At 54.2% G+C, this 23910-nt stretch overlaps 1 protein-coding gene across 1 annotated transcript; it reads right to left on the bottom strand.

Annotated features, from left to right (window-relative positions):
* Positions 1–1999: 1999 nt before the first annotated feature.
* CTDSP2 (CTD small phosphatase 2) lies at positions 2000–23703 on the bottom strand. Its single transcript, XM_065886806.1, has 8 exons — positions 23119–23703; positions 9275–9423; positions 7436–7474; positions 6901–7002; positions 6247–6303; positions 3984–4076; positions 3669–3854; positions 2000–3464 (listed from the first exon to the last, which is right to left on the bottom strand). The coding sequence occupies exons 1-8, from the start codon at positions 23180–23182 to the stop codon at positions 3339–3341; spliced, it is 816 nt and encodes a 271-aa protein (XP_065742878.1). The 5' UTR covers positions 23183–23703; the 3' UTR covers positions 2000–3338.
* Positions 23704–23910: the final 207 nt, after the last annotated feature.

The raw sequence follows: 23910 nt of genomic DNA, 5'->3' as shown, positions 1-23910 counted from the left end.
AGGGGCAAGCCCCACAGCAGTAAAGGAATGGTGCAGGGGGCCAGACCCCTGCCTTCCCTCCCCTGCCTGAATGCAAGTATTTACCAGTATTAAAATAAAAGGACAAAACTAAAACCCCATTTTACAAAAAAGGCGACTGAGGGACAGTAGTGGCAAGTAACCGACTGAAGACCTGAAGGGGAAAACAGGCTTACTTTCCGCAGACAGTGGACCTGTCTGGGACATGGGATACAGGACAGCCTTACGGGGGGGTTGCCTTATTGAATGAGGCCTCATGAACAGGGTAGGGGTAGCAAAACAGAACGGGATCCATTTCCCAGGGAATGACTGCCTTTAGACTTCCCATGCTTTTAGCACAGAGAAGTTTCTGGGCCACTGTTAACAGAGGTGAATTTATAAAATGGTCAAAATCTTTGGGAGGCAGGAGGGAATTAAACAGAAGGTCCCAGGTTAACTGAAGGCAAATTTACTCAACCTCACTATAGTAAGGGACCCATGGACCTACAGAGTGTCCCCTCTACAATGTGCAGAGTGGAAACTCTTACCTGACCCTTTCCAAACCGGTCCTGTGTCCAAAGCTCCCCCTATGAGAGGGACACGAACATCAGGCTTTTGATTTAGAAGCCCAATCAGAGAGACACACTGTGTCCCTGAAGAGGCACCTTAAAGAACTGAACCTGGCAGGTGGGCAGATTCCTGGCACGGCGTGAACTGGGGTCGACCAGGCCTGGTGGCCTGTTGCTTCCCGAAGACCAGCCTCAAACAGGAAGGGCTGGTAGGAAACCCCGGAAGAGATCCTGGGGTGAATTGGCTCCCTCTCAATCTTGCCTTCCTCCAAAACTGAGTCTGGCCTGATTCCTCTAAGGAGCACGTCTTGCAGTCATCTCTTGCCCCTAATACACTGTGAAACTGGAGACCAGAAGGTGCATAATGACTTCAGGCTGGCTCTGGTCCACACCGATGGACCCTGCTTAGACCTATTTGGCTGAGCTGCCTCTCTAGGGAAGGGAGGAGACGGTGAGTGGGGGTGTGGCATTTCCGGTGAGGAACTGCATGGGGGCAGGGCAGGGCAGGGTTCTGGCGAGAGCGAGGCCTATGGAGCCAGGCTTCATGCAGAAGCAGCGGGGACACTCCCACCAAGCCATCCTGGGTTCTGGTCATGAGTCCCTTGGAACACTTGGACAAGTCTGATAGGAAAGCGGGTGGCACCAGCTCTTCCTTCACCTGGAGGCAAGGAGACCCAAAGCAGGGCAGAAAGGGGCCTCGGAACTGGATCAGCTTAGAGCCTCTTATTGCTTATTTAGTCAGAAAAGCATAGCTGGACCCCATGGCAGATTTGGCCCAAGGGCTAATCCTTAGGATGGGGCTTGGGAGAGAGGCCCCTCCTGCAATATTAGGATAGAGGCCTAGGCCAGGGCCTTAGAATCAGAAGCTCCCACTTTCCTTCAGGAGGTGTCGCTCCTGGCCAGCCCTGGAGCCCTCTTCCCCTACCTGCATGAAGCAGGATCCCACAGGCACCAGGGAATGACGCCTGGGAAATGATCACATGGGCTTTGGGGACCCTGTTCTACTCATGTGACACCAAAGGGAAAGACAAAGCCTCACAACCTTGGGACAAGGAGGGGAGGTGGCATCACAATGCTAGAGAAGGATGCTAGGCGCTCAGAACGCCAAGCTGCTGCTCCACCACCTGGTCCCGGCTAGCTCCTCACACTGCCCTAGTGTGTGGCCAGTCTGAAAAGGATAATGGGGTAAGTCCTGAGTGGGCGGTGTTCTTGCACCTGAAGCAACTTACAAATGCTTTGTGACATCTGCCTCCAGGGAAAACAGAGAGGGGGATAGGAACCCCCTCCCACCCAAGGGAGGGAGGGGAGGCCGTGGCTAAGGCAGTGATGCTGAAGTGGGGCTCCCTCTAGGGGCTCCCTTGTGCTCCCAATTACAGCAGCACTTCCCCTTTTGTTCTCCATCCTGGGGAAACTTCCTTTGTGTGACTTATTTGTTAAAGCATTCACTATTAAGAAACTTTGAAAGCAAAGAGACACGCAAAGCGCAGGTGTGTGAAGAGCTCACTCACACCTGTTACCATTGGCAGGAGGCACGTGCGTTACGTTGGCAAACTAAACGGTGAGAACACCCAGCCCCTCAGCCCAGGAAACGCAGGAGTGCCTGAGACCCTGGAGAGAAAAAGCATCAGCCAGGAAGGACAAAGACACCTGGCCCTGGGGGAAGACACGAGAGAAAAGAGCCCTGCCCAAGAAACAGGTGGGTGGGACCCAGAGCGCCCTTCCCAGGCTTGGGGACAAAGTCCCTGCGGCAGCACCAGCACAGAATGCCTGAAGAGCAGACTTCGGGACGCATCTCGAGCCCAGCTGACCTACAAGCCAAGGGGACACACACACTCATGCCCTTGGGATTCTCCTCTTCCCTGCACCGCCAGGGCCTCCCACGTTCACCTCAGGCCCAGGACTGCAGCTCTGTCAGAAACAAAACAGCCCAACACTCCATATTTCGAAAGAGAATTTTAAAACAGAGTCAAAAGAACGGAAATCAGTTATCTGTCCTCTTCCAGGGCAGGGAGAAGACCTCCTTCCCCACAGGTTCAAGACTATGGCTAGGTGGTGAGGGAAGGCAGGCCCGGCACCCAAGCCTTGGGGAGACACAGAAAGGGCCCGAGCCAGGCACTCGGCCAGAGGCTAGTGCAGCCCTTGGGCCACAGGACCTGATGGCCACTGGGGCTACCAGTTCTGGATACAAGCTTTCATCTCCCCAGAAGTGTCGTCTTTCTGTCTGCAGCAGTCGGCTAGAGAAAGGCTTCAGGAAGATGTGTGCCTGGGGCACCCGAAGGCAGCCTCTGACCCTACCTTTCTCCGTGGCATAAGCCTTACAATGCTGAGGAAAGGCCATAGGTTTGGCGACGGAGCCTTCAATGGTCTTCATCCCTATAGAGCTCGGTGGCTCTCAGGGTGACAGGAGAGGAGACAAACTAACTTGGGGAGAGTCTTGATCATTCACTTTCTCCCCCAACCTGAAACACTTATATCCCGGGACCACAGTTCAAGGCAAGAAACACTCATACACATACACACACACACACACACACACACACACACACACACATACATCTCGGGAACCCAACTCAGGGAGCAGGCAGCTCTGGGTATCGCTGGTCTGACATCTGCCCACTCAGCATCTAACCTGTCCTAAAGCTCTTTCCAATCACTTCTATTTCCAGGTCTCATTTGGTGAGATGCTCCAGATTCCGCTCTGTCAGGCTGATCATAAAGGCACAGTGTAGGAAAGTCCCTACTGGGATGGCCATTGCTTGGCGGCAGGGAAGGCTAAGGGGCCCGCAGCTGCCCAAGGCTGGTGTAGACGTCCTCTGCTGCGCTCAGCTCCTCAAAGACTGGGATCAGGTTCAGCAGCTCAGTGTCTGCCATGTCATCAAACCAAGACTGCACAGGCACCTGGCGAGGGGGAAGGCAGCGTGAAGCCTTCCGGCCGCCACTGCTTCCCTCCCTGGCCCCACACCCCAGAGGCTGGCTGGTCCACCTGGGATGGTGCCCTCCTCTGGTAAAGCCCATGGTTCCACCACCATCCCCTTCTCCCTCCTCCTTCCAGGGCAGGAACTCTCCCAATCCCTGCAATGTGGGTGTATCTGGACCACTCACTGCATTCTCTGGGTGGAAGATGTAAGAAGCAGGCGAGTTGTCCAGAATGAGGGTTTTCCTCAGGTCCCTTCCCAGGCGGCTGAGGTCCTTGACATAGCAGCCCTGGTGAAACACACAGGACTCACGGAACAGGCGGGCCCGGAATACCCCACACCTGTCCAGCAGATCCGTCACAGGGTCAGCATACTGAGAAGAGAGAAGAAGCTTTTTGTTTGGATGCAGTCCTGGTTTCCCCGTGGTATCCTGTGGACCTGCATACCTGCTGGTATGCCACACCTGCTCCCAGTTCTTTACTCCCCTCCTGCCCCCAGGTACCTTGGCTAGGCTGGCAGTGAAGAGAACACATTCAAAGAGTTCCCCCATTCGTCTCAGGAACTCATCCACGTAAGGCCTCTTAAGCACGTACACCTGAGGAAAAGCAGAAAGGCTTGTTGGAGGCATCCCTATGAGGGTGAAGCCTCACGGCATCGGTCACCGTCACCACCTACACAAAGAGCAGTAAGTAGGTTCAGACCTTACTCTGTCTGGACTCCCACACCCCAGCCTCTGGGACCACCTGGCTGGAAGCCTTCTGCCCCGCAGACCAGGGCACGAGCGTCACCTCCTCACCAGGCTTCTGCCGGCTCAGTGGTCCCAACCTTGACCCAGCTCGGGAAGAAACAAAAACACCTAATGTCCCAGGAGCCATCTGTTTCCGGCGGCGAACCATCAGCTGCCTCCAGAAACAAGTAATCAAGAATAGGCCTCACAGATGGAAACAGCCTATCCTGGATTACTTGAATCCAGCCACAGCCTCTGTGGGAGTTTCCTGTCCTTGGCTCTGACAGGACAGTTAGTCCAGGACCCCATCAGGCAGGGTCGCAGATACTTCCTGAAACCTCATGCCCTCGCAGAGCTTCTCTGAAATGCACCAGGGGAAAGTGACTTTTTCCCCTCAGTGACCGCAGATCTGACACCCTGCAGCATCTTGCTCTAGTGACGCCCCCATTTTGTGCTTGCCCCTGACAGCCACCCCTAACCCTGGTGTCCACCTTTCATAACCTTGCACATTATGGCCTAAAAGCTTCGCTGGCCGCGTGTCCCTCATGGCCCTGCTGTCTATTGCTTCCCTGTCTCCATCCAGGTGTTCTCCTCTCATCCAGCCTACACAGGTGCTACTGGAACCACTCCTTCGAAGTTCTTTTCGTCCAGCTCACTCCCTGCTCAACAGCATGTGCCTGCCATGCCTCTCTCTCCTGGAGACGGCCTGGACTGGCCATCGACTCACCAGACCCCTCCCAGCTCTGCTGCAGGAACCCTCTGCTCCAGGTAGCCACAACTGGGCCTCCTTGCATTTACCATTTCTTTTTTTTTGGCGCTACACAGGCCTCTCACTGTTGTGGCCTCTCCCGTTGCGGAGCACAGGCTCCGGACGCGCAGGCTCAGCGGCCATGGCTCACGGGCCCAGCCGCTCCGCGGCATGTGGGATCCTCCCGGACCGGGGCACGAAGCCGTGTCCCCTGCATCGGCAGGCGGACTCTCAACCACTGCGCCACCAGGGAAGCCCTCATTTACCATTTCTTTAACCTTCAACAAGTCCCTCCCTCCTCCTGGCTATTCATCAAGCTTGGCATCCTCTCAACACTCTTTGCTGAAAACGCACCTTCTGCAGGTAGACACCTCACCCCCACCCCCCGCTCATGTAAATGTCATCCCTTTTCCATTATTCACACCTCTCCTTGTTAGCCAGGAGTTCACAGTGTTTGAAGATACGCCTTTTTTAAAAAGTCTGTGGGTTCTGTATGTTTCTCTATACCCTCAACTAGACTGTAAAGAGCTGCTGTGCAGAGTCCAGCACTGGGACTGGGAGAGCACCTCAGCTGGGAGGAGGGTGGTGGGGTGAAGAAAGCTTCTAATGGACACAGGATAGTGCTGACCACCCATGGAAGCCTCAAACCCCATTTCCCTACAAGTAACTCTTCTATCTGACTATCAACACCACAGGATCCTTAACCCTGGACTGAGCAGGTTGTGTAGGGCCAGAGCCTCACCTTATTTAGATTCAAGCGCTTTTTGATAGATGTGTACTGAGTATGTATTGTGGCAGAATCCAGTGTAGGGACCCCAAGGGAAGGGGAATTGGAGAAAGCTTTACAGAGGAGGAGATGCCTTTTCTGGGGAGAAAGAAATTCACCAGCTAGATGGAATGGGTGGGCAGGGGAGGAGAGAAAACAGCTAGTACTGACTTCGTTGTCTGTAACAGGCAGATACACCAACTCTTCAGCTTTAGAGAAAATGTATTAAGCCATATCACAGTGCTGGTCACATTCATTAGGGGCAGGGGAGATAAGTAAATGATAGCTATTACTACTATTAAATAATTTAATTTTAAACAGCTTGGCTGCAAAGAGAAAAAAGGTGACAGCTAGAGGGGGATGAGGGGCTGCATTTTTTAAGATGCGAAAGCCTCGAATGTGAAAGTCTACCAATAAAAGCAGAGAGGCTGAAGTTATAGGAAAGGATCAACTGATGGAACACAAGCCCCGAGGAGCAGAAGACCCTGAGTTCCTGGGCTGGGCGTGGCCTGGCAGCAGCTCACCTGGTGAGTGGTCCCTTCGATCTCTACAGGCACTATGAAGTCAGCGTTGTTGATTGGCTGGAAGGCAGAAGAGTTAAGGAGTCAGCTCATGGGAAGGGACAAGAGCCCAGCCACACCCCAGTCCCTGCCACAGCCAGTGCTCCGCCCCCTGGGCGGGGTGGGGAGGGACAGATATCAGAGGCCCTAGGAAGCCCCTGCTGTCCCAACTAAGTGGCTCTCACCCAAGTACAGGCTGCGACATCCCTTCTGGTTTTCCCCACTTACCACCACCTGCAAATTCTACCTGAGCTCAGACAGTCTCTGGGCTTTCTTAACAAACATCCTGATAAAATGGATAGGGGCATGGCCCAAGGCTGACTTAACCCCTCTTTTGTACCCCTGTACAGAGCCCTGGTGGCTGTGCTGCGACGAGGGGGGCGGGGCAGCTGTAGCCTGTTGTCAGCAACTGCGGAGAGCAGGGGCTCCCACTCAACATCATTCTCTGGTGGGGCCTCCAGGTATCTGTGATGCAACTGTGGCCAAATGCCAGAGGCCGGCCCTCCTACTTATGATCACTCTTCCATCATCAACTTTAGGCCACTTCACTGGCACCTGCAGTCAGGCTTCCAGGACAGCCCAGGATGAGTGTAAGAAGAGCTCCAGATGTCCAGTTACCTTAAAGGAGCTATGCACAAGGGTTTCATCCAAGTCAATGACCACGCAGATTCTTCCTTGATCTTCCTCTGTCACCTCCGGGAGCAGACAGGTCCCTGGAATCTAAAACCAGAGCCAGGCTACTGAATCTGCCACCAAGAAAGACTAATTTTCCCCAATAGAACTCTGGGAAGAGCTGGGCCCACTGAGGAGATGGAAGCCCCCTACTTCAACCCAAGAGAGGCGACACTTAAAGGCCAAGAGGTAGAGAAAGAAGAGACTGAGCTGGCTCCTTCCTTCAGCCTGGGACTGTGAAGTGATCCGGATACTGGAGATGGAGGCCAGAGCTGGTGATGGATACCGGCTGTCCCCCGCACAATCTAATGCCTTGCACGTGGTGGGCCCTCAGCAAATATCTGGGACAAACAGCTTCCAAGGGCAGGGAGTTAGCCAGCCAGACACAGAGGAATGAGGGCTTCACTGCATGGGGCATGGGGTTAGCAGGTATCACTGGGTGTTGGGGCTTCTGAGGCCATACCCTGTGAGATTCACATACCTGATAAAACTGGTACTGGAGACACTGGAGCAGATCCGACTACGGGAGAAAAGAAGGTGGTCAGTGCCAGCCCACTAATGCCTTTCCTGGTTGTCTAAAGCCCACTCAGGCCTGGAGGCGAATTTTCTCCCCAAGACCCCAGCCCCCTGGAAAGCTCTGACACAACAAAAGTGACCTTCCCTAAGAGCTGGGCAGGAAAGGGGCCAAAATCTTCTTTCCACACTCGGCCTGATGAAGGATGGAGAAGGAAGTGTCCCTGTTCTCAGCTGCTATTGCCTCTCCAAGGAACAGGGGACTCAAGCAGCTGATGCAGGGACACAGAGTCAGAGGCAGAATCAAAATCGGAACTCCTCACTGTGGAGGTCTGGCCTCTTGCTTAGTCCTGAAACCCAGGCTTCTCTTTGAGAACATGTGTTTTCTCCATCCTCCTTGGGGGCCTAGATTAGGGGGAGGTGCACTGAGCCCCTACAAAACACAAGTAAGCCAATGTGAGCCCACACTGTGGGTCCTGAAATGTGAGGGGAGGTAGAGTGCAGAGAGCTCAGAAAGCCTCTTCCCGCCTTTGGCTAATAAGTAAAACGTTATGATGTAACAAGTAAGTGATCTTAATGGAAACCCTGAAGAAAAATTAAAATCCTAGCACTTAGAAAAACTTAATGTTGGCATTTTAGTGCATTTCCTTCAAGCTTGCTTTGGCAAGCAGTCTTTTTTCTTCATGACATATAATTTTGCATTCTGCTTTTTTTTTTTTTTTGGGGGGGGGGGGTATGCGGGCCTCTCACTGTTGTGGCCTCTCCCGTTGTGGAGTGCAGGCTCAGTGGCCACGGCTCACGGGCCCAGCCGCTCTGCGGCATGTGGGATCTTCCCGGACCGGGGCACGAACCCGTGTCCCCTGCATCGGCAGGCGGACTCCCAACCACTGCGCCACCAGGGAAGCTCTGCATTCTGCTTTTTGACTTAATGTTGCAACTCAATATTCTTCCACATTGTTGTGAACTCTTAGTAAAAATTAATAGTTCAGTTAATACCGTCATGTTGTACTTCATTTAACCATTGTCCCCTTTTGCATAATGAGGTGATTTTTCACTGATGTACGTATCTTTAGCCTGGTTTTGAAAGAGAGGAAGGACAGCTAAACCTTGGTGTTTCAGAAAGAAGTACAAATGGCACTGCGGAAAGGAGGATTTCTGTCCCCCGCCTCTGAAATGCCAGACATATCTTCTGGTAATTATAAGAATCAGAGACACCCACACATTTCCAAATGTCTCTCACAGGTACAGGTGATAGTGCTGGAAGGGGTTATCAAGAATGTGATCGAATTTCAATTCCTTGGTTCCCTGAAAGCCTAGTAACTTGGAAGGTATTTTTGCTTAGTTAAAAATAAAAAACAACAATCACAGGACTTACAACCAGAGAGATCTGAATTCAAACCCTGATACTACCATTTATTAACCATTAACTATTCAGCGGCTACATACACCCTCTGAGTCTCAGCTTCCATCTGTGAGTGGGAATCCTGTGGCTCTCCTTGCAGGGCTGCTATGGGTCACGTGAGACAAGCTACGCAAAACACCTTGCACGGTTCCTGGGACCTGGAAGGATCTGGACCGCGGGGCCCCTCAGAAACCACAGGGACATCCAGATGGCCCACACCACAAATGGGAATCAACAGGAAGAAGATGGACCACTATGGGAAGGACAGAGGAAGGGCCTCCTCCGGGCCAGAGATCTTCCAACTCAGGCAAGGCTGCCCTGTCTCCCTGCCGTGGTTGCAGGGACCCCCACTCGCTCACAGCAGTCCCGTCCTTGCTGGTATCACACCACCCTGGATCCAGCTACCTTAGCAATGGTGTTGGCTTCCTCCTTGTATGCGGAGAGCTCAGTGGAGGAGCTTGACTGGCCAACATGCTGGGCGCGAAAACAGCAGAAAAGGGCCTTGAAGATGTTACGTCCACGAGGCTTCTTAGGAGAGGACTTGGAGACCAGGCCTAGAGTGGAGGGAACGACAGAGGCGTTAGCTACAGGGCGTCTGTCCACAAATACCCACCCCCGTGCTCTATCTCCTCTAGTTTATAAGCTCCACTGGGGCACAAGGCACGTGCTTGGCGAACAACCAAATACAGTCAGTGGTGAAATGTACATGTTTATTCCAACATCTTCTCTGTAAACTAGAAACAGCAGGAATCCCCAGTCCCTGGTTTGGGAAGTGAACTGCAGAAAACTTGCTCTTCATTCTGTGGGGGTGAAGGGGCACTGAGAGATGGGGCCAGCTATAGAATCTACTTTGGTAGCAGCACACTGAGGGAACACTCCAAGGTAATTCACAAAAATCCTCCCTAACACCAGTTCCCAGAATACTACCCATTCTAGAGCAGGGAGTGAGCTAGACCTCTTCAAGTCGGTGCAGCTACAGCCCTGTTCTAGGTCAGCTTCCTTCAATCAGTTAGTAGGCAGCACTGAGCCCAGGCTAGAACAACAGACTAGAAAATAGAACAGCTTCAGCCCCAAGAAACTACAAGTTTCATTCACACCCTTGTGTCCATACCACACTCCGGTCACTTTCCTTAACACTCCCTCCCCTCAAAGACCACAGGCACATCACTCTCTTGGGACACATACATCCAGCGCTGGGTTCTGCGTTGACGTCCCTGCTTCTCGGCTACAGCTGCTAAGTCCTGCCTTGACAGTTTGGGCTTTGGAAACACAAAGCCATTTTAATAGAAGGCTTGGCAAGGCAGCCCCAGAAAGGCCAAGCTGATAGAAAAAGCTACAAGCATTTACAGGATCAACCAGAAATGGACTTCGGAAAGTCTTTTTCAGGTTCCTTTTATTATTTTTTAAATTGGAGTATAACTGCTTTACAATGTTGTGTTAGTTTCTGCTGTACAGTGAAGTGAGTCAGCTATATGTGTATATACATCCCCTCCCTCTTGGACCGCCTTCCTCCCCTCCCCCCACCAAGCTCCTTTTATTTTAGAGGAACTGTGCGGGCAACTGTTGATGAACAGGGAGCCAGGATGGGTACTGTGGCCAGGAGGTGGCGCCGCACAACCACTGCCAGAATGGTCCTCAGCCACAGGTCTTCTCCTCTCCGGGGGCCAGGGCGGGGGCCAGGCCTTGGGATGAAATCCACCCCACTCGGCTTTAAAGCACAGGGCAAACTCCTGTGCAGGGAAGTAAGTGCCAGAAATGTCTGCCTTTATGTGGCGGGGGGGGGTGGCAAACAGAACGTGGCACTGAGGATAACCTTCCCCGTGCTGCTGGGTTTAAGAAGGGAAGGGGGGGCAATGTGGTGAGCCCCCCACCCCAGCAAGGCCAAGCTCCCTGGCTCAGTCCTCAGAGTACATGCTGCACCTGCACGGAGGCGGCTCTGGCAGAAGAGGTGATGGGAGAGCCATTAAACACCCAGTTACTGGGCTGCCTGAGCCCCTGGAGAGGAGAGAAAACCAAACTCTGTTCCCTGGACCAAAGGTGAGGCCGCTGACCCTCAGTCAAAGGGCAGTCAGCACCGCCCCAGGACAACCAACTCAGCTGTGGCTCAGCAGGAAGGCTGAGGGCTTCCTGCAGGTGCAGGCTGGGCACCCCAGTCCATCTGGTCCAGTGCTCTCTCTCCTTCCCCTCCCTGGGTCAGGCAGATCCCTTGACACTGGTATGACCATTAGACACCTTTTAGAAAATGTTCAGGCTTCCCCAGCAATTAGCCTAAAAACCTGGATATCACTCTCAAGCTCCTGGCCCTGCTGGAAGAGTCAAGATTTCCAGGAACTGAGGATTTTGCCCCGAAGGAAAAAGTTGCGTTGGAGGCCTCGCCCAAGGCCCCTGAGTCCAGGAGACAAACTTGAGAGCAGAGCCCAGTACTTAAAGACAGCAAGATGAGAGGTTCCTCGGACTCTCTCCTACTCTGAATAATCTATCCAGAAATCGGAAGGAAAGGACAGCTTCTCCACCTCGCTGTACGGCCCACCTTCAATTCCGAGCCCAGGGACGCGAGCAGACACTGACACAAAGCTCTAAGACCAAAGCTGAACCATCCCTTTTCCTTTGGTTTATGGTTTCTTCACGCAGAACCACAATCAGAGGCTTAACCCGGGCACTGAGCCTTTCTTAAAAGGCCACACAGCCCAAGCCTTTCCTGAAGAGAGGCCATCAAGAACGCACTCAGCATCTTAGTGACAGACGCTGTGAAGGCTGAGTAATCCTGAGAGGCAGGGGTTGAAAGGGGCAGCTGGCTGGGGCCGTGGAGAGGCCTCGCCGGTGCCCCCTGCGGGAGGCCCAACAGGCAGGAGCACTCCAGCCTCAGACAGGGAGCTTGGGAGGGGGCAGGGGCGCTCCTCAGCTGGTTCGGACTCTGCAGGGGATGAGGTCTTCTTAAAACACAATGCGGCCAGGCAGCCCCTGGGCCTCAGAGACCACAGATGCCTTGACCCCGGGGGCAGGCGCTCGGAGCAAAGAGCTGTGGCGCCTGGGGAAGGGACCCCAGACCCACAACAGCAAGGTCAGCACCCCAGATGTTCCTCACTACCCCCTCCCCCACTGGGGCCCCACTTCCCTCAGTCCTTCTCCAGGCTGTGTGTCCTCCTCACCTTTACAAACACTGCCACTGACAATCAGTGGCCATCAGGGCCTCTTCAGCCTCCCCCTAACATGGCTGCCTCCTGACGGGGCCTGCAGTGGCCTCAGCCGGGTACATTCACTGGCCTCTGGCTTCTGAGCAGCAGGTGCTCATGACTCTGGCTGAGTGAATAACTCTGGGGCCTCCAGGGCCTTTGTTGCTTCTACAGAGCCAGGACCTGTGGAAGCCTTCGCTGGTCTACAACCGCCCAGAAGAGTTAGAAACAGAAAGACTCCCTCCCTTACGAGGACAGGGAAGTGGGCTATGACGAGCTGGGCACCTGAGGCAAGCCACTCCGTCTTTCTGGGCCTTGATCATGTTTACTGAGCACCAGTGATGGGCCAGGCCTGTGTCAAGACACTTGACATCATTACTTCATTTAATCCTCACTACAAACCCATTTCTAAGCACTAATCCCCCATTTCACAGAAGGGAAACTGAAGCACAGAGAGCTTAAGTAACCTGCTTGAGGTTACACAGGTAGTAGGACAGCAGAGCCAGGATCTGAACCCAGATCTGCCTGAACCCAGAGCCAGGGCTCTTAACAACTACTCTGTAGGGTCCCCAACAGCTCAGGCATCGTGTACGATTACTCCTGCAACAGGTGGGAAGTGGCAGTGCACTCTTAAGATCTCTCAAGAGTGTGTGCCCTACTCCTCTCTAGGCTGGGCTGGTGAAGGATCAGTTTGGGGACCAGCCCCCCTCCTTTGTTTCCTCTTGGGCAGTCCATGAAAGGTGTAAGGGGTGAAATAGTACAAGGCTCCCTTCACCGCCACCCCGGCCCTGCACCTGCTCCGACTGGCAGATACCTCTGGGAGATCAAGAGGACAATGCGGGGGCGGGGGGAGGAACGTGAACCAGGAGCTTTGGTCCAAGAGCCACTTTGTTGAGGGGGTTTAAGGATGAGGGGATACACCCAGAGAGGGATCTGAGACTCGTATCAAAGAGCCTTTCGAAGGACTCCTTTCAACCAGCGCTCAGCACTGTGTCCCTGACAGCCAGGTGCAGGTCACCCCCACCCCTCTGTGTGTGACAGGAAGGGGCAGTGGCCCCCTCCCGGGAGACGAACACTGGCACAAGAGGGTTTACAGGCCGGTGAGCATTTCATTGCACAGGTCTCCCCAGTGAGGGAGGGCAGGATTCCAGTGGGTACCACAAAGCTCCATTACTGATGTGCATCTGTTCTCCTGGCTCCAAACATCTGGTTTGGGGCTGAATGTCGGAAAGGACCAGCACAGACCTAACGGGGGGAGCTCTGGCTCAAGAAGAAAGTGCGCAGGTGGCTGAGAACAGGGAAGCCAAGCCACCCCTTCAGCTCACTGCTGTGAGGCTTCCTACGGAGGCAGGATGTGAAGAGAAGTGGGGATGTGGGAGGTATTCCCCCTCCCCCTCCCCACAGGATCACCTGGGCTGGGGTCCAGGCTCTGCCAGTTACTACTCAGCCACACAGCCTCTTTGTGCCTTCGTTTCCTCATCCGTTAACTGGGATAACAGCACGACCACTCTGACTGAACACGGTAAGGCACTGTGCAGACTATACTTAGAAGCCGCGCTCCTTTTCACATCATCTAAGGGGAGACGGCCACTCCTCAGCAACACTGTGACCACCCACCCAGCATGTGGCTGAAGCTCAAGGACAGAAGATGAGACAGGTGCCAGAGGAACTCGGATCGTGAGCAGGTTTCAGAAAGGCAAAACCACCCCTATACCTTCTCCCAAATTCACTACAAAACTTGTTTTCCAGTTGCAAACTCCTTGGCTGGTCTCTGCAAGTAACAGGAAAGCAGGTGAGGTTGTTCCACTTGAGACAAAGAATGCCCTCTCCCCTTGTGTCCACCATCACTGGCCCCCAAGAGGCACCAGGTGGGGATACTACTTGCCTCTGACTCTCAAGAAGCCTGTGCGCATACATGTATGCGTGTACACACACATGCGCGCACACACAGATGAAGACTGGCTTTGCCTGGACAACACTATTTTTAACCTTCTTCAGAAGGTCAGGTTGAGATATCACTGTTGCCAACAGCACAGCTTTGTGTCCCAGCAAAGGGACTCCTCACACATCCGCCTGGGATTCGGCAGAAGGCAAGCTCTCAGGCTGTCGGATTTTAACAAGCCCATTCATGTAGAAGGATGCTTTCTTGGTTCATCTCTCAGAGTACTTCTTTCTCCACCATCTCTCATTCCCCCCACAGTAAAGGATTTAGTCTGGCTATCACTATAAAATGGCCTCCCGGAGGGGCCTCCCTCCCCTTAGCTTTTGGAGGAAGGAGAGTATTTGGAGCATTTCTGGCCTTTCTTGGCCAGCTGCCTGGGCCTTGCAGCCAAGATGCATGTGATTGGGGCTCCCCGTGGAGAGGAGTCCTCCCAGGTCCTCAGCAAGGGGCATCTGTGCCTTGGCTAAGGACAGGCCCTAAAGCGCCAGGTGGACAGAAGGACTCTTGGACCATCAGGTGAGTCAGCAGGGGAACAAGAAGGTGAGAGATGCCTAGACATCCCCCACACAGGAAAGACTGGAAGCCAGAGGCAGGGTGTACCAGTTTCCACGGCGTGCAACTGCTGACACTGCTCTCTTCAGGTGACAACGCAGGGGGGCCTCACCCAGCTCGGCACCAGTTCCCGAAGTTCCAGAAAGCAGCTGTGAAGTTGACAGCATGGACTTTTTTTTTTTTTTTTTTTGCAGTACGCAGGCCTCTCACTGTTGTGGCCTCTCCCGTTGCGGGGCACAGGCTCTGGACGCGCAGGCTCAGCGGCCATGGCTCACGGGCCCAGCCGCTCCGCGGCATGTGGGATCTTCCCGGACCGGGGCACGAACCCGTGTCCCCCGCATCAGCAGGCGGACTCTCAACCACTGCGCCACCAGGGAAGCCCAGCGTGGACTTTTAAAAAGTAGTTTTAACCACATTGTTTGGCTCACACCAGCATGTTCTACACTAGCACCCTCCCTGCGACCAGCAGCCAGGCTGTCCTACCTACGCAGACGTCTCCATTAGTTCCCCTTCCCTGGACAGGACAGCTCCCTGCCTCTACCTGTCTTCTAAGAGAGGAGGGCTTCTTTCAGTCCTGGGTCCTTAATGCCACTTGTGGGGTGAGGGTGGGGGACCCGGTCACTCACTGCCTAGCCTGCCTTTTCCCTGCCCCTCCAGCAGTCGTCACTGATCTCAACATAGGGCCTCAACTTCAGGACCTTCCCTCAAGAAGCACTAAGTTTTGGAAGCAGGGGATCCCTAGCAACTTCTAAAACAGGATCAAGATACTCTGTCAATTTCCAAATCAGCCTTTAAAAGAGTTATTGGCAGAACACCCGCCTGGGCAGCTGTAACATATTTTAGAAACATGCTGGGGCTGGGGGTGGGTTCCCAGAAGCAGCAACAGGCCCTGGACCAGAGCAGTTTCCTCACAGATACGTCAGCAGCAGGCTCAGCCCCCAGCTCCACACCAGAGTGCTCTTGGTGGATGTCAGGAAGTGATCTGATGGCTCACAGCAGCAGCAGGGATAGACCTGAGATGCCATCCAGGAAAACCCAAAGGGCTGCACCCTGCCCTTGTTTTACTGTATGCAATGCCTGCTAGAGCAGAGATGTCATTGTGGGGGACTGGAAGCCATACTTGCCCGCCTTGAGCCTCCCGCTCCCCCTAAGGAGGTGCGGAGCAAGGCCCTGTGGGAGGCCGGGAGGCTAAAAGAAACCTGCCAGCAGGACACAAACACCCTCTTAGTGGCTGTTTCAGCCCCTGACTTGGCTCTCTGCCCGATTCCTGAAATGCTTGGGTCTGGTGGAAGACCTGAAGAATCTAGTGCCTCTTTCCTCTCCAGCTAAGAAGCCTGCTTTAGGTGACATATGCATGAGAGTGAGATGGAGAAAGAAGAACGAAAGCTCAGGACAAAGCAAAGGACCCTCAACCGTCTCTCCTCTGACCAGTGAACAACAGAGTGGTTACATAGGTGCCATGGACTTAGGCTTAAATCCTGGCTCTGCCACATATAAGGTGTGTGGCCTTGGGCCTCAGTTTCTTCATCTGTAAAATGGAAAGACTAACATTACCTATTACATAGAGCTGTGAGAATTACAATGCGGTCTGGGTGTGTCCTGACCCTAGTAAAACGCTCAGTAAATCTCAGCTGCTAGTCATTCAGTACAAAGCACTTTCATACCTTTATCTCACTCAGTCTCAATCTCAAAATGTTCACAGTGAAAGAGAGCACAGAGATTTCTCATTCGAGAGGTCACAGAGGAGTAGTGGCAGGGTCAATCCTGGGAAATGGCCTTTTCCAGGACTCCACAAAAACCAATCCCAGTCACACACACTCACACACATACACACACACACACACACACACACACACACACACACACACACGCTCATTGAGGGTGGCCAACCGGTTCCTTCCGTCCTTCCTCTCATGGCTGGCCCCTGCAGAAGGAATGGAAGGAGCCTGCCAGGGAGTCTGTCCCACCTACAGGGTCACTCACCTACTCCTCCCACACCCCAGCTGCATCTGGGACCAGCCCACCAGTATAGGTGTGTCCACTGAGAGAGCACTGAGCTGGAGTCAGGAAGCCTGGCTCTTGCCCCACTTCAGCCTCTCAAGCAGCCTTGTGGTCTCACCTAAGGCACCACCACCCTGGGTTGTTTCCTCGCAGGCCGATCAGGAAAGGTCTACACTGCATGGTGTCTTACAAGGTGGCTTCAGATCCCCTGAAAGCTTGAACAGGCACTCTAAAAAGTGGAATGCACAACACGAATGAGAGGCAGTGCGGGTCAGCGTTAGGTTTGACTCTGAGCCAGTCCTAGCTGACACGAAGCAGCCACGTTCCTGGGGACAAGGTGCTTGGGGTTTCTCAGCGGAGGTTTTCCTCACTTGTCAAGTGGGGATCATTCCTATCTCACAAGGTCATTGTGAGGCTCAAGTGAGACACTATCAATAGATAGAAAAGGCTAGGGCAGTGCCTGCCCCACAGTGACTGCTCTATAAATATCACGTGATCATTACTGGTAAGTGGGGATCACGACTCTGTCCATTCACACTCAGAAAACTTTTGGACTCCCCTTTAGGAGCCGCAGGATCTTTAACAAACAGGAAAACTGGATCCCTCCAGGGACTCTTCCTGCTCAGGGCTAAACAGGCAGCTGGGGCCGCTGCTGCGCTCACCTGGCTCTTCTCCAGGGACACCTGTCAGAACCACAGGGAGCATTTGGAACACGCGGATGCCCGGCCCACCTGCTCCTGCTCTGATTCAGGTAAGACCCAGGTGGGGTCTGTATTTTTAGTAAGTGTCACCGGAGTTTCTGATGTGTGTCCCTGGCTGGGAGCCAATGTCTAAAGGTTGCCAGTGGTCCCTGACTAACCCCTGCAGGACTGGAGGGTGATTCAGCCAGAGTCCCTGTGGCCCCTTTCCCCACCACATCTCACTGGCTCAATGTCTCTGCAGGTCTCAGGGGACTTGCACCCCAGAGCCTGATTTTCCTTTCTAGGGGCACTCGCTCTAATCCGTCACAAGGCAAAACACCCAAGCCTCCTGTCCCTTCCTGCAGGTCCCTGTTCCTGGGAAGGAGGAGCCCTAGCCCCATTCTGCCACGGAGGCAGAAGAACTAGGACCCACGTCCTGGGAAGGGACTTCCACACACTGGCGGTATGCGCTCTGAGCCTTCCCATGAATCTGCTTGGTTCTCATTGGGGTTGGGGCCACATTTGTTCCCTGAGAACTGTGTGGGTGGGAAAGAGCAAATTCTATAGGATGCAAAAACTATTCATATGTCAAGACAGAAAAAGAAGGTAGTGAATAAAAAGAGAATAAGAGCAAAGCCTGATTTGGGGTGGGGGGCAGGGTGGGAGGGGAGGACGGCGCACCTGGGAAAAGAAAGGAAATGCCAGCAGGTCCACTGAGAGATCGGGTTTAAGGCTATAACCCTTAGAATAGCTGACGAATATAAAACAGGACATCCTTGCACCTCCTGCCCAGAAGGCCGTGTGCTCGCTGGAGTACCCATTCTGTAATAACAGACCTGGTGCAGGCACACTCAGACCTGAAGGGCTGGGCACTCTGCCAGACAAAGAAACTCTGTTCTATTTGGCCTCTGGTCCAGAGAGGCTTCAAGTTCTAAGTCAACTTCTCCACTTTGATTTCTACTAGTTCCTTCATAAGATTTGCACGTTAATAAGCTCATCTGCATCCCAGTTGGGAACTATTCCTCCATTTCAGAAGAGGGAGGGAATCATGACAGCCACACCCAACCCGGTGTCAGCAGGACAAGTGAGTTAATTCTGTGCTTCCCGAGCTGGCTTTCTCAAGGTTGTACCCCAAAACCACAGCAGCAAAGACATAGCTTAAGAACATCTATTTCTCTTCAAAATCCCAGCTTCTTTTTCTTTCCTTGTTACTAGCATTCCTTAAAGAAATCTGAATCTTACTGGGTTCTTTAACTCTCAAAACAAACGCAGACGGTAAGAGAACGCAGCACACAGTTGCCTCAAGTCTTCATTACATCCACTTCTGAGGGGCCGAGCAACTGCTCACAAGGTTTAGACTTCAGAGACTCTTCATAGGAGGTGCGTGGCTCCCCGGCCTCCTCCCATCCCAGATGCCCAGGCGCCAGGCAGGACGGCAAAAGCCCCAAGGCACGTGCTACTCACATAAAATCCCATCCTATGTAACAGGGGCACAAAGAAGGGGTCTGCGCAGCAAGGCTGTTTGTCAGTCTCAGAGGGTGATTCTTCCAGAAGGCCTAAGCCCTCACATTAGTGTCCCCTCTGACCCCCGGCCACCTGTCTTTAACAATAAAACCCACATGACCGTGTGCTGTTTGCACCGTGTCCTTGGGGGAATGGAGGAGAACCGGAGTGGTGGTCTAGCTGTCTAAAAAGGAAGGACGTTAACATCTATCAATTATCTGCTAAGTACAAGGCATTGGAGAAGGGTAGAGACCGGTACTCCTATTTTATAGATAAGTCACCCAGCACAGTAAAGTGAGATTTGTCAAGTCTCACTGCAAATAGGGATTTGCATCCAGGCCTGAGGCAACCAATTTTGCTCCTGGAGCAATTCTTCTGAACACTTCTAACTGCTGCCCCTGCCCCCCAATCCCCTCTTCACCCTGAGAGACAAACTTCCCAAGATGGTAATAAAAGACAATAACCCAACATACCCAAAAGCTAGGAGGAGGAAAGCTGAAGGAGAAGGGGAAGAGATATATACTTACATATAAATACGTATTGTCTTTCTCTTGCTTAGTTATGAGCACATGTATTAATTTTCCACAGAAAGGCTGAGAGCATCAACTCACCTTGGCTAGAAATGTGACTTCTATCGTATTTACCGTTTTAACAAAGTCCGTGTTCATGAGGGATTTGGAAGGTCCCACCGAGAGCATGAAACGGGACCTCTCTTCCACCCAGTTTCTTTAAGACCCCTATAGTTGAGAAGGAGGAGACAGGATTCAGGAACACTACCACCCCTTGCCGTCTCTCAAGGGGTTTTCACAGCACTTCCTGAGTCCTGGTCCGTTGCAAGCTCTGCAAGTTAAACTCATCAGCAGAACTGCAAACTCCCAGTCCCGGGATGGTGGGCATTTACAAACGTTGTTGCTGAGTTAGCAGGGCTCCCTTGGGTTGCTTCGGAAGAGAGCAAACACAAGCTTAAGTCACCACATAAGCCCCTACCTCACTCCAAGATGGGGGAACAAGACAGAGGAGCGAGACTCAGCAGCCACAGAGGCCAAGGCTGAGACTGCGCAAGGAGGGGAGAGGCACCAGTGGGGCGGGAGGAGCCAGCTGCGAACACACACCCTGGATGCTCACAGAACAAGCTAAGGAAGAAAGCCCCAGGGAGACTGAGTCTTGGTCTAAACTTTTCAAGTTAAGGGCCTAGCTACAACCACAGTGAAAGGTGTTTAAGCTTTTACATGAGACAGTAAGGCAGAATTTCTCCCTTATGGGGAGAAAGCAAGAGTTAGAAAAACCTGCCACCTGCCTAATTCTTAGGGGTGGTCAGTTACCAGAACCTGTTGTTCAGTTCTACATGTGAAAAGACAACTCAAGGCATCATCATCCACTCCCTGAAAGGAAGGGGCTCAGGCCTCACAGAACAAAACAAAAAAGGTCCCAACTCCCCCAGACGGTCTGTGGGTCACTCAAACTCTGGAGGAGCTTGCCTCCGCCCTCTCATTTCACACTGGGAGGTTATAAGGTGGGCCCATTTCCCTGGCTTCTCCCCATCTAACCTCGAAGCCCGAGGCACAATCTCCCAGCGATGGGGCGACACCCTCGTATGGGGCTGCAATAAATGGCATTTTCTGGCCAAACTGATGTTAACTTTTCTCTTTTACTTTGGTATCGTACACACCCCTATCCTTGCTGTACCAGGAAGCCATTTCACCCTTCTGTCTGGGAAGATGATCCAATTTTGGTCCTTTTATCATCAATGCTTTCAGCAACTTTGTTTGTTCTACTTCCCCTACTGTAATTACTTTTGAATCATCAACACACCCAGCCAGCCTTAAAGCTCCCAGAACAAAATGCTAAAAAAGAAGAAAAAAAAAACCTGCAATGGCAAACAACTTCACTAAAAAACTGCCCATGCTAGGAGCAATTTGTATTTTTCTAGAAATTTACTGATTAATAAACTGCCTCAGTACTCCTTCCCCTTTTTCCAAAGGGAGGCAGAGCCTAGAAATGGGACACTGTGAGAAGGGGAGAGGGCACGGAACTCCAAAGGAGCTAAATAAAACATCTGCTCCCCACCCCTACTTTTATTTTATTTCATTATTTTTTTTTAAAGATGCAGGATTTGTTTGTAAGTGATGAGGGGTTCAAAAAGTTGGTTTGCTGGTTGCTGGGTGCCCAAGCAGCCTAGGAAGAAAGTATGTCTTCTCTGGAATGCAGTCAAATTACACGGGGGTGGTGGGGGGGAGAGACCCCCAAGCTGTCCGCTTGAGAATTCAGATTCCTCCAGGGATAAGTCTGAAGGACAAACCACACAAAAAACGAAAAACGTAACTCTAAGAAAAATCCAACCAACATCAGCAGCTGAACACTGTCAAGAAGCCAGCTGCTTGCCTTCTACTGTCATCTGTTCTGTTCCCTACCACTTGCCCTGGTGGATGAAACTTCCAACTCTGATTTGTAAGCTGTCCCTTCAGAAGTCCAGCTTTCCCTCATTCCTGGTGTGGTCCCCTCACTGGGAAGACACCCTCCTGAGCCCCACCAGGAGGAGAGGACCAGAGTAGGGAAGCTCAGGACTCTTCTTTCCCTTCTCATCAACACTGCCCCCTCTGGAATCCTTCCACATCCACATTTCTTCATTTCTGGCTAGCACTTGGAGTCCCTTCCTGAGATGAGGTTAGGAAGAGAGCGGGAAGAGTCCGAAGTTAACACAGAAAGCCTCCCCTCTTCAGCCCTCAGCACAGCTGAGCAGGCAGTAGAGGGGTGAAGTTGTAGCCTGGTTAGTGATGCAGTCAGGAGAGCATCGGGTCAGGGTCTTTTGCGGGGGTTGGGATCTGAGCAGGCAAGGCTTATTGAAAGTAGGGCCAGCGATGCAGGAAACACACACTACACCCCGCCGCCCCCCGCCCCCATTGCACCGGGGAATTAGGGAATGGCTGAAACCACCAGGCCAGCCCGTTTGCCCCTAGGCAAGTTGGGGGAGCTCCTTGGGACCGGGAACCCCTGAAATAAATGGTCTGCTGACTAATGTTGCCAAATACGAGGATGTGGGGCTATACCCAGGCTCCACAGCTGGGCCCCCCCGCAGGCTCTAGGCCTCAACATGTTCAAGTGCAGCACTGGCCCTTCTTGCCCTCTTCTGGGGGCATTGAGGGGAAGGGCAGGGACGCTCCGAATTTGGGCCCAAGAGCGTGATCTCCCCAGCCTCAGGCCAGGTGGCCCCAGTCTGGGAAGTTCTCCAGAAAAAAAACGCTAGTCCTTACTCCCCGCGGAAATTCTGTCCACTATTTTAGACACATTCCTCAAGACCCCGAAGAAGAACGTGGGGGAGGGGAAAAGAGTTTCGGGGCCTCCACCGTGACCAAACTCAGATTCCACCCTCAGGCCTCAACCTTTCCCCCGCCCCCAGGAGAGGCCTCGGCCTCATCACCCTCCGGTCCCCAAATCCGCCCCCGAGAGGGCCCGCGACCCCCCATGTGTCTCCACCCGACCCGCAGGAAGGCGGGGGCCGCGAGCCGCTGCCCACGAAGAACCCGCACTTTTTCGCGGCGCGATTCAGAAACACGCCGGGTCTGATGCCATCCGGCGAATTATATAACCAGGGACACCAATCTCGGGCTAAACAAACGCGGCTCTGTGTGTGCGGCGGCGGCCCCGGGGAAGCGCACCGGGGCAGGGAGGGGCTCCGGCCGGGCCTCGGGGTCGCGCTTGTTTGCTCAGCGAAAGAGGCAGGAGGCGGCCGGGCCAGAGTCCCGCGCGCCGAGGTCCCAGGCCGAGCGCAGGGCCGCGCGCGGACCAAGTCCGGTCAGCCAGAGCTCGGCCCCTCCCCCACCGCGGCCGCCCCCTCCGGGCGGTGAACTTGGTCCCAAGTCCCGCCGGACGCCGTCACCGACCACTGCCTGAGCAACCTCGGGCTTGGGGGCGGGAGAGGTGGGGGCTGGGAATTGCCGGACTCCAGTCCCGGCTCCATTCTAGCTCGGGATCGTCCGGGACCCCCTCGTTCCCCTCCCCTCCCCACCTCTCTCCCCGCGGTCCTGGGGCAGCCGCGCACTCTGGTGCGGGAAAGTGACGACCCCACCCCCCAACTCTGGAGAGGATGGGCGCAAGTGGACTCGCGCTACGAGCGCTTACCCCTCTGTCTCTCTGCCCGGGGGGAGGGAGTGCAGGACAGAGTGACAGCTGCGCGGATGACGCCCCTCCCCCTCGGGCGCTGGGAGCCCGGGGCCCCGCGCAACCCTCCCCGGGGCCTGGGTGCGCACCAGGTCGCAGAGGCGGATGGAGTAGGGGGTCGGGTGGGAATCCCCCACTCTGAGCCCCGGGAGATCTGGGGCCGAGACTCGGGTTCTGGGCTGTGCTAGCCCCCTCCCCGCCCGGGGGCGACGCAAAGTTTTGGGAAGTTGCTGCCCCTACCTTGCTTGGTGAGCACCAGGGCGTCTTCCCTCCGCGCCTGGGTGATGATGGAGCCGTGTTCCATCTAACAATCCCGCGGGCCCGGGCTGGCTGGGCGGGAGGACGCGCGGGCGCACAGGCTGGGCTGGGCTGGGCTGGGGGGCCTGGGCGGGGGCCCGCTCCGGCTCCGGCTCCGGCTCCCGAGACTCCGACTCCCACTGCTGTTCACATCCCTGCTCTTGTTCCTCCCCTGGGCCGGGAAGGGAGGCGGCCTGTACGGAGAGCGGGAGGCCCGGGCAACGGCTCCCCCGGTTGCCCCCGGCCCCGATCCCCCGGCGGCAGCTCCGGGCTCCTCAGTTTGGGTCCAACATGGAGAATCCGGAGCGAAAACAAGAGGAGGAAATGGGACACGGGGCGGTTTCCAGGCTCCCCCCTCCCCTCCGTACTCCAGATAAACAACCCGCGGCTGCAGCGCCCACCCCCGCGCGCCTCCAGGATCTCAACCCGGCCTCTCTACAGCCCGCTGGCGCCTCCCGCTCCGAAGCACCGTCATAGGCCCCGGGATCCTCCACCTGTGAACGGCCCGGGTTGCGGAACATCCGGAGCTTTGCAATTTTGTTACGGAAAAAGCGAATCCCCGAGGGGGGTGGGGTAGCGGGCGGGCAGGCTGGCAGGGGAGACTTGAAACCGCTCCGGCGTTCCGATTGGCCCTCTCCGAGAAAAGGGGCGTGACCCCTCCTTACTATGCGGTGCGAGGACCCAACAACATTCCAGACGCTACGGCCACGCCCCCGGGCCACTCCCCCCCTCGCC

The sequence above is a fragment of the Phocoena phocoena genome, chromosome 11, assembly GCF_963924675.1.
Source record: "Phocoena phocoena chromosome 11, mPhoPho1.1, whole genome shotgun sequence".
Taxonomy (NCBI): domain Eukaryota; kingdom Metazoa; phylum Chordata; class Mammalia; order Artiodactyla; family Phocoenidae; genus Phocoena; species Phocoena phocoena.
Note: the sequence above shows the minus strand (reverse complement) of the source record. Positions and strands in the feature narration are given on the sequence as shown.

Excerpts from the sequence above, each read along its gene's own strand:
- CTDSP2 (XM_065886806.1), bottom strand. The coding sequence starts at position 23,182 with ATGGAACACGGCTCCATCATCACCCAGGCGCGGAGGGAAGACGCCCTG. Across the intron at positions 7,003-7,435 it reads TCCAGTACCAGTTTTATCAG|ATTCCAGGGACCTGTCTGCT; the intron begins GTATGTGAATCT and ends CTCTGGTTTTAG. Across the intron at positions 3,465-3,668 it reads TCTTCCACCCAGAGAATGCA|GTGCCTGTGCAGTCTTGGTT; the intron begins GTGAGTGGTCCA and ends CCCCCTCGCCAG.